This window comes from Bidens hawaiensis, unplaced genomic scaffold (genome assembly GCF_021521415.1).
Source record: "Bidens hawaiensis isolate Kalapana, Puna unplaced genomic scaffold, B.hawaiensis_p1.1 tig00022329_1, whole genome shotgun sequence".
NCBI lineage: Eukaryota > Viridiplantae > Streptophyta > Magnoliopsida > Asterales > Asteraceae > Bidens > Bidens hawaiensis.
The window spans coordinates 193,029-211,250 of NW_027493478.1; the positions used below are offsets into that span (position 1 = coordinate 193,029).

Sequence of the window (18,222 nt, forward strand, 5' to 3'; positions counted from 1 at the left end):
ATCCCAAATGAACATAACAAAACATACTAACCAAAACCAATTTTAAGTTACCATCATCTTTAATGTTACTTCGGTTCGGGTTCTCGGGTTTCGGATAAAAGTGACCTGTTCCAAAGGGTATTGTGTATGGAAAACCAACAAACCAGGGTGTCACTCAACTCAAATTCCAACGTAGCAAGCAAGCGATCTGTTGCTGAAGAACGGGCTGGAAGAAAGTTAGGCGGGCTTAAAGTTCTCAACTCGTATTGGCTCAACCAGGTATGATATTAGTAACAATATTATTTTTACCCTGATCATTTCATCAAGCGCATTATTTTTAAACATTATCATAAAGAACTCACATACATTTTTGTAATGCAGGACTCAACATACAAGTACTTTGAGGTGATCTTGGTCGACCCTGCACATGCTGCCATCCGTAACGACCCACGGATCAACTGGATCTGCAACCCAGTGCACAAGCACCGCGAGCTTCGTGGGTTGACTTCTGCTGGCAAGAAATACAGAGGTCTGCGCGGAAAGGGTCACTTGAACCACAAACAACGCCCTTCTCGAAGGGCCACCTGGAAGAGGAACAACACTCTTTCTCTTCGCCTTCATCGTTGATAACTTTAAGGTGTGTTATTTGGTGTTTTGTCTTTAGATCTGAACTTGTGTTTTGATGATGATATTGAACATTCATGTTTTGAAAATATAATGGCTGACTTTTGGCCCATTTTTTACTAGACAGATATATCTTCACTTGGTTTGCTTAATTGCATTAGATGTGCTTGCAAGCTTCTTTCTTTTTCCTGTGTCATGCAAAATTTGAATTAACAACACACATTTAATAAAGAAAATTGTTTCTTGATTTGATTGCTTGCTCACGTTTATCAATGAAACAGAAGTCATCAATGTTTGCAGCTCAGTCAATAATTCGTGTTCTTGTTTAGCGATAATTGAAAGCTCAGTCAACTCATAACATGACTTCTCGGCCTGTTTCAAATTGTCACACCACGGTCATTGTTTCATGTAACTTCACAAATGTTATTCAATAAAGCTTTATTTCAGAAAGATAAAGATTACCTGATCAGATAACTTTGTGATCGCGGATTCTATATCTGTTATAAGTGTGTCGGCGTTGTCCAACATGTCACGAACGACTAAAACATCTCCCTACGCATGATATATACAGTTTAAAATGTAACTTATGATTTATTGATTGGTACAAGGGTTTAGATGTTACAACAAAAACTTGTTTGTTACCTTAGATTCTTGGAGCATTGGAATGTTTAAAGATGCCACAGTCAACTTTCTAACTATGCGACCAACAGCTTCAAAGTTTTTAGCCTCGATACTCGACCACTTCTCGAGCAAGAACATATGCGAGTTCACAATATGATACAATCTAATGGCGTTTTTGAGCTTTTGAACTTCCACTCGCTTAACCATATTCGAACTTCTTATGGCAAGTATCGCGAGCCATACATTGAATATCTTCTTCTGATGAACACATACATGTTATTGTAAGTACGTACCATGCCATACATGATCTTATCAGTTAGTTAGTTAGCTAGTTAGGTGGTTACCTCCGCAACTGCTTTAACAACGGGCATGGTTGTTTCCGCCTGAACGTTTACGAACCGCCATTGCAGTAACCGGTTATTCATTACTTTGAAGCTATGTATACTTGCGTCTTCGGATGGTGCTGATTTTTTCTGCCTAAAGTACTTAAAAACTCCTCTGAGTCCACCTCCACTGATCTTGCCATCGCGGCTTGGCGGCTTTACTGCCACCGGAGACGGAGATGGATAGGGAGCCACTCGGCCGGGAGACAACGCCCATGCGGAAGGAGAAGTAGGTTTTTTTTGGGGCAAAGTTTTCGAGTCCGGTTCTTTATAACTTCTAGTTTTAGTGGTGGATATTGATCTAGATTTAGTGAAGTTGGACGGTGGAGATGGGGTTTGATTTTCACTTTTGCAACGTGTTAGCAATGGCGGAGGTTGTTTTCCGGTGGGCGGTGCGAGGCGGCGGCTACCGGAACGAGGGAGATGATCCATTTTGAAGTTGTGGTTTGTGAAGAAGTAATTGGTGGTACTTATATTAAATGTTTATGGTTGCATGTTTGTAAGTCAATATTTGAGTTAGTTTAGGTTTGTAATGTTGAGGGCACGTTCATCATACATGGATTGAAGTCAACCGTTGACTTACCATGCAATGTGACATGAGAGCATGTAGATTTTCATCCATTTAAGAAATATATCCAATATTAGTTTAGGAAATATTAATCTGGAGGACAATGGATGTTATGCATGTACTCTTTTTTTTAATATTTATTATTTCTATAAAATATATATTTCTTGTTGGTTTCGAACTTTATATAGCCCCTAATCTTCTCATCTTTTTTTTGTTTGTTTGCATTTTTACATTTTAACTACAAGATATCAGCAAGTGATGGACAATTTTAGCAAGTGAGAATTGCAAAATCTAATCTTAATATATTAAGCTATGTAACTTGTCACTTGTGAAGAGTTATCGTTCATGTACAAAAGAGGAATAAACGTTACACTTGTTTTTATAAGAAAAAAAATTAGCCGTACTCAAATATAAATATATATATATATATATATATATATATATATATATATATATATATAAGATTTCAATTAATAAATCCTTTGAGTTTTAAGAACTCGAAAGAACTCAGTGTAACGATTTTTTTTTCGAATTTTTTTTACACATGCGTAATATATGTAAGTTACATACACGTAAAAAAATTACAGAATTTTTTACGCACCGAGTCGACTTTTTACACATGTGTAACGGACGTAAAAGTTAGTGTAACCAATTACATATTTATTCTCTCTCCTACTTTGACTTTTTTACCAGATTTAACTTCAACCACATATTACAATCCATTTAATTAAATGTGTGGCCTAAAATTGAATTCTTAAGTTCTTAAAACTCAACATGGTTATCAAAATATTCATCCCCTATATATATATATATATAGGTATTGGATCATTTCAGAAGTTTTTTTACAGCGAGAAGTGTGAGAAGTGAAGGTGTAACTCCATTAATTCCTAATTTCACTCCATTTCTTATGTGTAGGTGCGTTGTGTAGGTACATATGTTTGTATATGTGTACGTATGTTTGTATATGTGTATGTATGTTTGTATGTGTGTAGGTACATAGGTTTAAATGTGGCTCGGTACGTTTATATGTTTGTAGGTAGGTTTGAATGTGTAATTAAGACATAAATGCAACCAACCTACATATATGTATGTAACATCATATGAAAGGGAGTGAAATTAGGGATTAATGGAGTTATACCTTCACTTATCGCACTTCTAGCTGTAATATCACTTCTCACAAGATCCATCCCACACACACACACACACACACACACACACATATATATGTATATATATATATATATATATGGGTCAAGTTATTCTACAAAGGGGTTACAAAATGAGAAGAGTGAGAAGGATTATCACTCATTGGCTCAAAACTCAAACAAAATCAATAGTTCAAAAAGTGGCGGCGGCAATTTTGTAATATTAGAGACAAACAAGGGTTTTTCTCCTACATCTCAAATAAGAATACAAACGGTTTTCTCCCAACTTCTTCACTTCTCTTCATTATTTTTCTTCATCTTTTCCTTTGAACACAAACCCTAGCATCTCCATTCTGATATTTAAATATCAAATAACCTCCATCTCGAATCAATGGCGACATCTCCATCAGCGGCAATCGTATCTCCGACTGAACCACTGTCATCGGGGGCGACACTACAGATTTTGTTACTTGAAGAACAACCTACTAACACTAAAAAGAGAAAGGCAACAAGCAAATACGTTCTGAAGAAGCGAAAAGAAACTTCAAATGAAGGTACATTTTAGGTTTTAATTTTCATTGTGTCTAATGTGTCTTATTGTGACATACAACATCATTTGTGAGAGTTTTGTTGAGATTATTGTGTCGCTTGTGTGGTTAGGCTGTTGTGTTATTGTGTTATATTAGATTATTTGTCTGAGAGTTTGTTGAGATTATTGTGTCGTTTGTGTGGTTAGGCTGTTGTGTTATTGTGTCATATTAGATTATTTGTGTGAGAGTTTGTTGAGATTATTGTGTCGTTTGTGTGGTTAGGCTGTTGTGTTATTGTGTCATATTAGATTATTTGTGTGAGAGTTTGTTGAGATTATTGTGTCGTTTATGTGGTTAGGCTGTTGTGTTATTGTGTCAATTACCTGTTTTGCTTTTCTTGTAGGTGATGATTTGATGATTCCTATTCAAATTTTCCGTAACCAAAAAATATCAAAGTCATACAAAGAGAATGAACCAACATGTGATAAAAAGAAGAATGGAGAAGTTCCAAGTAAGAAAGAACCGGAAAACAAAAAGAGGAAGTTAGTAGCGGCTGTTATTCCAAAACAGAAACAAGAACCAAAATACTTTCCATTTACACATCAGAAGTTAAAAATGAGATGTTCGCCATCAAACCTTACTGATTTCATTGATAATTTGAACGATAATCAGAGAAAAGCAGTAATTGAGATGGGGTTTGGTGAAACATTGTCAATTATTACACACACAGTCCCTACCGCTTTTGCTTATTGGCTCCTTGAAAACTATGATCCAGTAACAAACTTGGTGTTTGATGGAGTACTTCGTTTCAATATAACGAATACGTTGATCAATGAAGTTTTTGGAATACCAAATGGTGGTGTGAAGGTACAAACAAGAAGAAAACCAAACAAAAAGAATCATGTTGTAAAAGAATAGAGGAGTCAATTTGGTGATAGCATACCGAGCAAGATATTTGTAAGCTATTTTTTTGATGAAATGAAGAACAGAAAAGACTCTGGAAGGATGTTCAAGCTTAAATTTTTGGTTATGTTTTTCACTATAATGGGGGAAACGATGATGAGCAATACTGTCAATCAATGGTTTTTGACATCGGTAACGAAAAACTCTAACATGAGAAGCTTGAATTGGTGTGACTGCATTATAGAATGTCTCAAAGATACATGGAAAGGATGGACTGGTGATGTTGACGCATTTTACAATGGCCCGATGTTGTTGCTCGCGGTAAAATAATCAATATATATTACACAATGGAAGTTATATAGTATTCTGATTATTGTTTTTTTTATTGTTAACAGATTATATATATCTACCAGCGACATAAACTTTCCACCAAGAAAGAATGGGTTAAAGATTCTAAAATACTTGAAAAAATTAACTTAACTACATTAGTGGAGTTTAAGGAAAACTATCTTATAAACAAAGGGAAGACACAATGACGAAAAAGGTTAAAGAATCGAAAAAATCATTTAAAGTTGTTATAAAAAAACACAATCAAAGTGATATCCAAGCTAATATTCGAGGTATTTAACTTAACATGTTATGTCTTATTATATTTTGTTTCATTCACTATGGTGTAACATGATCATTGTGGAAATGCGATTTGTATTAGAAACAGAGTCTGATGAAGATGACACAATGGAAACAGATGGAGATGAGTCAGATGAAGATGACACAATGGAAACAGAGTCTGGAAAATATAACACAATGGAAACAGAGCCTAGAAAATATAACACAATGGAAACAGAGCCTGGAAAATATAATACAATGGAAACAGAGCTTGGAATATATAACACAATGGAAACAGAGTCTGGTAAAGATGAATCCCTGAAGACAGAGGAGGTATGATAATTAATCATATCTACATTTTCTTAATGTTTTCATTTGTTTAAATTTGTAATTAATAAAAAATATATCTTTGTTTTTACAGATTTTGGCTAATATGTTAATGAAAGAGCTGAAACAGTTTGATGAACATGGGAAGAAAATTGAGTTTTTGTTACAAAAAGGAATTAATCGTTTTCCACAAGGTTCGTTGATCAGACAGCAAATAGACGAACGGGAACTTTTGGTAAAGAAGTTTCACAAAAGTGACTAAGATGAAGTTATGCAAGCTAACGTGGGTATGAAAAATGGAAATGTTATAGATAGTACACCATTTAAAGTTAGTGGATCACAAATGTTGGAGATTGAACAAATGGAACAACAAGCCATTTCATTAATTAAAAAGAGAAACCTCGTCAACTCTTTTGAGCCCCCAAGTTTTAACTTGCATTTGTCTCAACCAACACCACCAACTCCAGAATCAGAGGTGGGAGCAACAAAAAACACAATGAATAATAAAGCTGAAAAAGAAAAGGGTGCACAACCCATGGTTGAAGAAGGGTAGGAGAAAAATATGAACCATGTGGATGAGGTCAAAAAATCATCTAAAGGTACATATGTATTGTGTCATAATATACTGATTGCGTCATATATTAACTGGATTTCAGAAAGCATGAGTTTTGAAGCTGGAAAGAATAAAACTGAAGACATGGCTGCTGAGAAAACAAAGTCGATATCAAAAATGTATATTAGGTCAAAGAAAAGGTTGTAGCACATATTGTTGAAGAAGGGGAAACGCAGAAAAAGAAAAATGTGGATGAGGGTAAACAATCGGGTCAAGGTACATACGTATATATTGTGTCATGAAGTCTGTTGTGTCATAATCTATTGTGTTATATTTTGATTGTGTCATATTTTAACTTGTAAAAGGCATGATGAGTATTGAATCTGGAAAGAAAAAGAAGAAGACTTGGTTGAGAAAGAAGAAACACAAAAAAAGAAAAATGTGGATGAGGTTAAACAATCGGGTCAAGGTACGTACACATATATTGTGTCATAGTCTATTGTGTTATATTTTGATTTTGTCATATTTTAACTTGTTAAAGGCATGATGAGTATTGAAGCTAGAAAGAAAAAGAAGGAAGACTTGGTTGACAAAGAAGAAAAACATAAAAAGAAAAATGTGGATGAGGTTAAGCAATTGGGTCAAGGTACGTACGTATATATTGTGTCATAAAAGTCTGTTGTGTCATAATCTACTGTGTTATATTTTGATTGTGTCATATTTTAACTAGATGAAGGTGTTGAACAAGTTGTTGACGTTGATAAAACAATAAAGAATTTACAAATCCTTCAAACAGAAGCAAATGACTACATCACACCAGTTAAAAATGTTATTATTACCGAACCAATTTCAAGTGTAAAACCGCAACAGAATGAGGAACAGGGCCAAAAAAGACCTACAAGAATTAGGAATTTAGCTGAAGCCCTGTGTTCTCATTTCGCTCGAAGACAAGTTGTAATGACAGACAAAAGGACACAATATGAGAATAATGTTTTCCTACTTATTTACAGGGACCGAAGACATTTGGTACAACACCTTTTAAATTTTATTACAAAAGTTAACACAATGATCTTTGTATAGTTACTTTATTAATTGCTATCCGTTTTTTTTCAGGGATTTTATATTCTTGATTAAAGATGTTATATCATTGCCAAGAATTGAAATGGAAAGCTTGATGCCAGGAGTTGAATTACATACCGATGTTATAAATGCGTGGTCACATATTTTAAACGATGAAGAGAAGACAAGGGGAAAGAAATCTGTACATCGTCTGTTTTGCAATATCCCAGTGATTGTAAGTACATTATGTCATTATGTCATATTATATGTTTTGTGTAATATTTACATATTTTTTCTTATCTAATACTATTGTATAGAGTTTGACTTTGATGCAGATGAAGGGAACATATCTGATCAATTCAGGAGTAAAATGACTGAACTTTTAAAGAAAGAAAAAATGGAAACTATTGAAGACATTGATATTGTATTTGTATCAATTATTCAGACACACCACTTTTATGTCATCTGCTTCAACCTAAAAGACATAAGGATTGTTCTCATTGACAACATTGCATCAACTTTAAGCTGTGAAGAGAAATACAATGGTTACGAAAAAAAAACAATAAGTATACAAAATCGATCATATTTCACGCCTATTTTTTTTTGTTTTCAGAAAACACAAACTAATTTTTTGTTTAGCTTTTGAAGCTTACCTTGATCATATATCACATCCGAAGGCAATCCTTATGAAAGCTGCAAAAATTGAAGAATTGCAAATGCCGTGGAAAACCTCAACCAATTACATTGATTGTAGGGATTTTTTGATGAGGCATATGGAAACTTATAAGGGTGAGGAAGCGAAGAATTGGGCATGTGGATTCTTGAAGGAGGAAACCAAAAATCAAGAGGCGCAAATCATTGATTTACGCAGGTGCCGCTAAGATTGCTTTGCATGACATAAATGAGAACAAAAACTTTGTTATAGAAAGAATTAAACTTTATATGGCAATATCAGCAGCAGATAGAAAAAAACTCCAAAGTAAAGCGAAAAAGAGAATACTCAAAAGGTTGGCTAGAGAAGTAGATTGAAGACAGAATGCATGGTTGGTATTTTTTTGTTTTTTTAAACTTGAATGTATTTTGGTTCGTCTTGAATATTATATGAAGCATGCACTGTATGATCGTATTTGTCAATTTTAATATTACTATGTTTATGGAACAATGACCATGTTAAAATTGATTAGTTTGAATGGTTTATAATAGCAGAAGTATAAAAGCTGAAGTATGAAAGCTGAAGTATAAAAGCTAGAAATATGACACAGTGAGAATTTAACACAATGACCATTATTACACAATGTATAAAACATGACACAATGACCATGAAAAATTGATTAGTTTGAATTGGTTTATGACAGCTGAAGTATAAAAGCTAGAAATATGACACTGAGAATTTGACACAATGACCATGATAAAATTAAGTAGTTTGAATGGTTTATGACAGTTGAAGTATAAAAGCTAGAAATATGACACAATGAGAATTTGACACAATGACCATTATTACACAATATATAAAATGTGACACAATGACCATGTTAAAATTGATTAGTTTGAATGGTTTATGACCGCTGAAGTATAAAAGCTAGAAATATGACACACTGAGAATTTGACACAATGACCATTATTAAACAATATATAAAATATGACACAATGACCATGTTAAAATTGATTAGTTTGAATGGTTTATGACAGCTGAAGTATAAAAGCTAGAAATATGACACAATGAGAATTTGACACAATGACCATTATTACACAATATATAAAATATGACACAAATGACCATTATTACTAGGGCTGTCAATTCCTGACACGACCCGAAACCCGACACGAACCCGACACGAAAAAATATAGGTTTTGGGTCGGTTGACACGACCTGTTTTCTTAAATAGATCAACCCGAACCCGACCCGTAAAAAATATGGGTCAACCCGAACCCGACCCGTCAAAAAGTGGGTTGACCTGTTAACCCGTTTAAAACTTTTATAAAAGTTAATATTTTGATATTAGAGAAGAAGTGTTAAATTTTAAGGTTAAATAATATGATGTATAATTTTTCATACATTATTAACTTTTAAAAATTAAACTAATTACTTATGAAATATTTTTATCCACTCTTCACTTTCCAGTATTTATATTCTATTAGTCATAACAGTCTATTCTATTATTATTTCCATTAGTTTATTCTTATGTTAAGCAAAATATGTGAACCTAAGTTTGTTAAATGAAATGAGAGATAAATACACAAAAATAATTAGATCTATCACAAAGTTATTAAAATGTTTTATATGAATAAGAGTAATTGATTGTATAGGTTATTAATAAGCCACTAGATATTAATCATATTCGTAAATGAACGTAAACGGGTTAACCCGAAACACAACCCGAACACGACACGAATTTAAATGGGTCGACACGACACGACATATGGGTTGGGTTAGGGTTGAAGAATCTCAACACACCAACCCGCCAACCCATAACCTATTAACCCGATAACCCGTCAACCCGACACGATTGACACCCCTAATTATTACACAATAAAACTTTTGAACTGGTTGTTGCTTCTCTCTCTTTAATGCTTAAAGATTTAGACCAAAAACATTCCAGTATGACACAATGACCATTATAACACAATATATAAAATATGACACAATGTGAATTTGACACAATGACTATTATTACACAATAAAACATCTGAACTGGTTGTTGCTTCTTTCTCTAATGCTTAACATTTAAACCAAAAACATTCCGGTATGACACAATGACCATTATAACATAATATATAAAATATGACACAATGACCATTATAACACAATAAAAGCTAAAAGTAAGCCACTCAATTCAGACACAAAAAATCCAGTATGACACAATGAGAATTAGATACAATGACCATTATTAAACAATAAACTAAAGTAAAAATTTATTGAGACTCTGAATCTTGCAAACAAGAAACTCCTGAATTGGTTGTTGCTTATTTCTCTTTAATGCTTTGTAAGTATAACTTGCAAGTGCGTATATTGTGACCTACACCTTTGCAGAAACCACATCCCCTTTGTTTGTCCCTAGGTTTACTAATTGCTATCTCACGAGCTGACTTGAAACGTTTATGACTCCCACAACCTTTTGTTCTTGTTCTAACAGGATTTCTGATTGTAACACTACATGGTTCTCTCATTCCAGTCATTTCTGCTAATATATCTCTCCTGCTAGGGGGCGGGGCAACAACTTGAGCCTCATCAGCCTTAGACATGTAATCTTTGACATAATCTCTATAAAGACACAATTGTTCTTTGTTACTAATCAATTTATTTATATTATACTCGTGAGCAAACCTAAGTTGACGAAGAACAGCTTCAACATCTGCAAGATTTTACCCAAACTTTGGGCCTAAAAGAAGAAAGTGACGTATTTGAAATAGCTTCCTTTCTCCATCGCCTAACAATATACTTCTTTGGGAATTCTGTTACGAAACTAATTCTAAGAACATAAAAAATATGTCTACATAGTAATCTGAACAATTCAAATCTTCTGAAGCTGCATGATATTGTTTGATCTGCACCTCGATACATAACCTACACAAAAAAGAACACTAACAAAAAGGATTAACAGAAAATACACAATTATTATAACAAAGCAAAAAAGAAAAGATATAATAACACAATGAATAACATTAAATATTACACAATGAAAAGCAAATATAAGAAAAAATAAAAATAAAAAGAAACAGGAACTGAAACCTCAAAAAATGTAGAGCATGGCTGCTTCAAATCCTCAATTCCAAACTTCAAAAAATCACCAACAGGTTGTCTAACAGAAGCACAACTATGAATACCATCCTCTATCTCCAGTTGTTGATAAAAAAATCGTCCATGTAAAAATTTTTGCAGCTTGACTCTCAAGAACGAACGTTGGATTCAAAAATCCAGGAATGGTGTATCGAGAGTGGTGATCATTTCCTCTATGTTCATACCATTGAGACTCAACTGCCGCTTCAAAGTGACTAAAAACTCAACTAATGTTGATCTTGGATTACAAAACTGGTTAAAAAAGTGGTTCTCACTTTCTGATCTTGATGTGGTACGCGTAAGTCCAGAAAAATTCTCTTGTAGATAATACGTAGGTATCCAGCCTTTTCTAATCTTATAAAGATCAGCCAACCACTCATGATCACTTAAGCCATAATCAGAAAGAATTGAGGGCCATTTCTCTTCAAACTCATCCGTTGTAATAGAATCTGTCCACACAATCTCAACTAATTTTTCTTTGAACTCAGCAACATTAGGCGTCGCTGGCCCAACCTACAAATATGACACAATGCATAAATATGACACAATACATAAATAGAAACAGAGTAATATGACACAATGAAAAAAGACACAATGCATAAATATGACACAATACAGAAACAGAGTAATGCATAAAAATATGATACAATGCATAAATATGACACAATACCTTACTAGTAACTTTCTCCCAAATATGCCACATAAATAATCTATGTCGGCTATTTGGAAAAACATCCTGAATAACCCTCTTCATAGCAGTAACTTTCTCCCAACTACATTAGGTGCAGAACCAAAGGCATGAGCATATGCCCTCAATAGCCACCTGTATGAGTCAGCAGTTTCAGATCCAAGAAGCGCAGCACCAAGTGTAATATTCCTATTGTGGTTATCTATACCAGTGAAAGGGATAAACACCATATCATACCTAGAAAACAAAATCAAAAAGTTAAAAAAAAATGACACAATGAATGAAGAAAGACACAATGAAATTTTGAGTCTTACTTGTTTGATCGATAGGTCGCATCAAACCCTACAACATCACCAAAAACCAAGTAACTTTTATTTGAATAGTCATCAGCCCATAACAAACCGCCTAATGTCCCGTCTTCTTTAATAGTGTAATCAAATGAAAAATTGGGACAATGCTTCTTTTTCTTCTCAAGACGTTTAATTACCATATCTGCATCATATTCACTAATGTATTCACTTTGACGCGTCTTAAAATTCTTAAAGTCATTCTTTGTTGCACCTACTTGCTCATAACCACCATACAAACTCTTTAAAATATTAAACGCTCTAACAGGCCCTAGATATACTTGAGACAACGCTTGAATAGCACTTTCTTTTATGTAATCTACCCTTCTCGCAGATGTTAAAAACTGAATATCATCTTTATGCACGAAACTGTGGTTATGCTCTTCTTCAAAAACATAAACCTCATATTTTTTTTATCGTTCAACCTAAACTTAATATGTGCACCACATCCGGTTCTCTTCGATGGTTTCCTACACTTTCTTTTACCATTATTTGCATCATCTAATGTACTATACTCACATCCACTTTCAAACCCTTCCTTAGAACAAACATAATACTTCAATTTCAGAAGACCATGATTAGTGTATGCACTATTCTTCCTAACACTATAACCACTAGCATGAGCATGGCTAACATAAAAACCATAGGCAAGCTCAACAGAATCAAATACCATACCTTTAACAAGTTTAAGTGATTGACTCACAACAGGTTTGTAATATATTTTTCCAGACCTCGGGGATACACGTTCTTCACCAAGTTCACTGTAAACTCCAACATCTAAATCAATAAAACTCTGTTAAGTATACACAAATTTCAATATAAAATATAACACAATGCTAGAAAAAACTTAATTTATCAATAAGACACAATGATGTTACAAACGAAAATCAAATAATACAATAAAAATTGATTTATCAAATTGAAGCAAAACATTAAATCGATTAATACACTTTGAATCATAAAATCGGATGAAATAAACTGAATCAATCAATTGAATCAAAATAAATGGAGAAAAAATCGTACCAGATCCATCATCGTTCATGGAAGAGTTTGTATATGAATTCGTACCAAATACTTACATCGTTCATAGCTTGAGTTTGTAATCTTCGATTTGATTTCACCGATTAAGATGTATAATTTGTTTAGATTTGTAGATCGATTCTTATTGATGGTCTATTGTTATGTATATGGTATGTATATGGTGTAAATTGATAAGGATCTAGGTTTAGAAAATAAACCAATAAAGTTCCAAAAATACCCTTCCTTCCTAAAATCAGTTTGATGGGAAGATTGCCATGTGTCATAATCCTATTCCTTCTCACCCTTCTCATTTTTTAATCCCTTTGTATTTTAACTTTACCCTATATATATATATATATATATATATATATATATATTACCAATAGAATTGGTCGTTACGGGATTCATCGACAATAGGCAACTAGCCTTCACCTAGTCTATGTACTAGTGTTTCTAAACGTTATGTTTGGTCTTGTGAACTTTTGCTATACCTTTCCTAGAGGTTTGAACTTCTTCTTCAGTATCCTACGAGCATCCACAACAGGCACCATTTCCCGAGGTTCGGATGAGGTGTCACTGCAGCAAACAACATCACAAACTCCACCATTGTGGAGCCAAGTTCGCCTTGAGAAGTTTGTTGCTGCAAACTTGCAACAAACGGATGATGTGGCAACCTCCCTCACACACACACAAATGCGCACACATACACACACACACATACACACACACACACATATATATACGTTTAATATTATTTAATGGGGTTTGTGGAGGTTTGTTGTTGTGAAAGTGAAAGAAAGTTGAGTTTTTAAGAAAAATTTGGAATGTGATGTTTCTATGATGTGTCAGTTTGTGTTAGTTTGTTGTTATAGATTCTCTAAGCTACTAGACCATATAAATCCAGTTCACTTTTAGATATTAATGGTGTGCTTGGGATTGCTTATTTTCACCAACTTATAGCTTATAAACTTTTTGAGAAGTAATAAGGTGGTTGGGATTGCTTATATTGTGAGAGGAAAAATTCCATAAGTTAAACTTTTACAACTTATTAACTTAATAAAGAGTTATAAGGAAACAAAAAAGGAATCCCAAACACCCCTTAAAGTGGGTGCATACTTTTGCATGTCAGATTAATAAGTATTTTCTTACCATTTTTGTAAAGTGATATCTCTCGCAAGAGAATGAGAGAGATGTTATTAATCTTTCTAGAAACTTAACTTTTGGTTTTTCTTTTATCTCGCACTTCAAATGCAAAATTATTTTATGTTTAGATTTATTTTAGGGATTGGTTTTAAATACTCTTAATATTCACTCGTTGAATGATAACACTATCAACTTTCAATTTGCTACCCACCACCCCTAACTTTCATCCTATTTGTTTCTGGCACTCCCAAACTTAACGAACCCTAACCCTGTTAGTTTTTTTGCGAACCTGGAAATTTTTATTAATAAAAATTAGGTTGTAGGTTCCACACCATCTTTTTTCTTCAACATAAAACCTCAACAACCTCCATTTCCGACGACCTCCTTTTTTCTGACAATGGAGATGGTGCAGAGGTGTAGAAAGACTATGGAGATCATAGAGATTGTGCACTGGTGGAGAGACGATGAAGATGGTGCTCGCAGGAAACTTTCAACTCGTTTTTCCAGCGAGGAGACGATTCTAGAAGGTTGTTGGGTGTGACTAGCGATGGCGGAGGGTGGAGGTTGTGGTTTTTGTGGCGGTGGCGGTGAAATGATGGATATGGTGCTCGCTAGAAACCTGCAAGTCGTTTTTTTTGGCAAGCAAAGTATTCCGACGACGCTGATGGTGGTGGTGGGTGGAGATTGTTGTCGCTTTGGGCGGTGGAGTGGTGATGGTGGAATGGTGGCAGGTTTTTGAGATCTAGGGTTGATATACTGATATTTATATATATTTTCCTTGTATATTTATTGTATTATTTTATTACTTTTTGTTCGTTTTTAGTTAAAAATTGTATACTGTAACATTCGTCATTTTCGATTTAACTTGTATTTGTTTTTATACGATAAACCCGACCCGTTTTATAAATCGGATTCTTTGATAATAATAAAAATAGTGGTTTTATGTTAAAAGTTTGTTTCACACTTGTTGAATCGCGAAACGTCACTTTTGGTACGTTAAAACCCACTTTTATGATCGAAAATGACTTAAAACGAACTTCAGGGACTAAAGCTGACATATAACGAAAGCTGGAGACCAACCCCCACCCATAAAAGCGCCGCGCCGCGCGACTACTAAGGGCAAGTGTGACATTCGTCAATTTCGGGTCATCTTGTATTTGCTTTTATTATGAAACCGACCCGCTTTGTATCCTGAACCTTTCAATAATATAAAAATGATGAATTTTATGGTACATATTTGTTTTATGGTTGTCAGTTTTCTCAAAAACATCTTTTACAACGCTGAAAATGCCCCTAAAACGCTCAAAACAAACTTCATGGACTAAAACTGCCAAAGTTAAAAATCAGATTTTTCCCTCCACGACCCTAGCGCCGTGCTAAGGTCAAGGGCAAAGACCTTAGCACCACGCTAAGGAGCCCTGCAGCATCCAGATTCGTTTTTTTGTTGATATTATCACTTGTTGACCCGTTAAACCAATGAGAAAGCTTGGAAATATCTAAAGCAAGTCAATTGATAACTCTTACACCTTATCATTCATAAAACAAAGCCACACCACTCATTCCAACCTACTCATATACTCCAAACATTCTCAACAAAGTTTTAAGCTTCAACCTTCAAGTTCTTTCTTGTTTGACTTCTAAGAGTCAAACAAGAACCATTCTTTGATTCTAACTAACTAACTAACTCCAAATGATTAAAGCTTGTTGTTTCAACATATATATATAATATATACCTAGTTTCCTTCGGTTTTCACTTCTTCCGATCATTGGTCGGTTGTAATGGGATGCTATAAGGCAAGGCTACATGGAGGACTATTATATGCATTGTTTATTTATAATTCGTTTAAGCTTACTAATCTTGTTTAGTTTCTATTTATTTTAGTTTGTAAACTCTTTTTTCATAAGTTCCGTGGTATTGGGTATGTGGCCACCATTTTCGGTTTCATCCCGAGTCAAGAGCCGAACAAAAACCGAACTTTTGTTTAATACTTTATTGTTAGCATATTGTATGAAATATTTGTGTATATTATTTTTAAGCTTATCTTAATGAGTTCTATGGTATTGGATATGTGGCAACCATCCTCAATTTTATTTCAAGTCAAGGACCGACCCAAAACCGAACTCTTTTTTAAACGCTTTATATTTAAAATGATTTATTAATATGTTCCAAGCAAGATTTGTGTATTATAATTTCTAAGTTCATTTTAATAAGTTCTATAGTATTGTTGGGTATGTGGCAACCATCTTCGGTTTTATACCGAGAAGGATCGAACCAAGATTGAACTAAACCGAGTACATTCGCTTAAGACACACTAGTGTGTTTTTAGCCACTGAATCTCACATTTTCCCTAAAACTATTTTATAAACTAATTTTAAATGTTTTCTTAAGTTACTTGGTATGTCGAATCCAACTTGATCTTATAACAAGGTTGGACCGACAAAACCAGACACTCGCTTAACGGACGTCGAGGTTCTTCCTAATAGAACTACATACTTGGTTAAGTTTCTTTTAACTTTATTGAGTTATCTCATGACACGTATCACTTTGGAAATGTCGGGTTTGGGTTTGACTATTTATCAAGACCCGAACCGACTAACCGAACACTCGTTAAAATCCCGTTTTGGTATATCTAACAAGGGGTCGTGCACTATTGCGTTAAACCAATCCCCACATATTTACGTACCAAAGGTTAAGTAAAACTAATGAGTAGAATACCGAGACCCGATTTCGAGCAAACTTACTTTTCAAAAACCGTTACTTCAAGTTCTTAAATATTTACGTTTTAAACCTCAAACTTTGATTAATATTTTAACTTGCCATTTTATTTTACTTTAAAGTCTTTCAAGACCATCATCTAACCCGAAACTCCTTAACCTAGACCTCACTCATTGAACTTATTATCTCGGTTTATCACAAACAACCGTCCAAGTTATTTATTTCATGTGAGTACTTTTTCATCCCCCGTTTTCCATCTTACATTTTGGGGGTGGCATTGCATACTTATTCAAACTCAAATGATTTGTACTTGTGTCTCAAACCACAAACTCTTTAGTATATGTTACTTAAATAAATGCTCGATTTGGTGTTTTATGCTTTACATGATTACATGCTATATGCTTATTGCTTTAGGAGGGTTGGCCTCTATGAAACTATTAAGTATGATCATACGCTCCCCTAACTACTTTAGCTTAACTGCTAGTAGCATAGGGAAACTATTATCCGAGTATATTTGGTTGTTACCATATAGAAATGTGTCTCAAACTATTTACTATTTGCATATCTAAATTGTTGCTATTATTTATTGTTTCATATACGAGTTTGTGGATTTCATTCTATATTTATTATACGCAAAATCTATGAAAATTGCTCACCAACATTCGTGTTGACAAAGTTTATTTTTATGCAATGTTACAGGTTTGATAATTGCTTGAACGAAGAATTGAGGAACGTGGCTTTTTTTGTGACCACTAAGTAATTAGTCGAATAAACAATATATATTTGTTTACTTGTATTCAAATTTGTTTTGTACGAACAAGATGTGTTGTGCATTTATTTATGAAATTAATGACCTGATTAAATATTGTCACTTTAATAGTGTCTTGTGTTCTTGGTCAATCCGTCGCACCCCGGCATGTTCCGCCGCCTTTGGTCGGGGTGTGACATATTGGTATCAGAGCCATGACTATAGGATAGGTGGTTAGACGTAATGACCTAGTAGAGTTTATGCTTTAGGGTCCTTATATGTGTTGCCTATACGTGTTTACCCTACTCGATTGTTCATTACATTTATTTATTTATATACTTATTTATTTCGTCAAAATCGTAAATATACACATACACACTCTCTCATAATAATCTAAGGTATCCTTACCTTACCGCAAAAAAAAAAAAACATTAGTTTTTATTGTGTTTCATGGATCACGAGCTTAACTTGGATTCCGTTGTTC

At 34.0% G+C, this 18,222-nt stretch overlaps 2 protein-coding genes across 2 annotated transcripts; both read right to left on the reverse strand.

The window, feature by feature from the left end:
• Positions 1-842: 842 nt before the first annotated feature.
• On the reverse strand, positions 843-2,452 carry LOC143565419 (QWRF motif-containing protein 7-like). Its single transcript, XM_077052393.1, has 2 exons — positions 1,569-2,452; positions 843-1,482 (listed from the first exon to the last, which is right to left on the reverse strand). The coding sequence occupies exons 1-2, from the start codon at positions 2,037-2,039 to the stop codon at positions 1,222-1,224; spliced, it is 732 nt and encodes a 243-aa protein (XP_076908508.1). The 5' UTR covers positions 2,040-2,452; the 3' UTR covers positions 843-1,221.
• Positions 2,453-10,262: 7,810 nt separating this feature from the next.
• LOC143565414 (protein FAR1-RELATED SEQUENCE 5-like) lies at positions 10,263-13,682 on the reverse strand. The gene is made up of 7 exons (XM_077052392.1): positions 13,623-13,682; positions 12,598-12,904; positions 12,079-12,496; positions 11,900-12,001; positions 11,747-11,849; positions 11,408-11,589; positions 10,263-10,560 (listed from the first exon to the last, which is right to left on the reverse strand). Exons 1-7 carry the CDS (start codon positions 13,680-13,682, stop codon positions 10,263-10,265), a joined length of 1,470 nt encoding a protein of 489 aa, XP_076908507.1.
• Between the last annotated feature and the right edge of the window lie 4,540 nt (positions 13,683-18,222).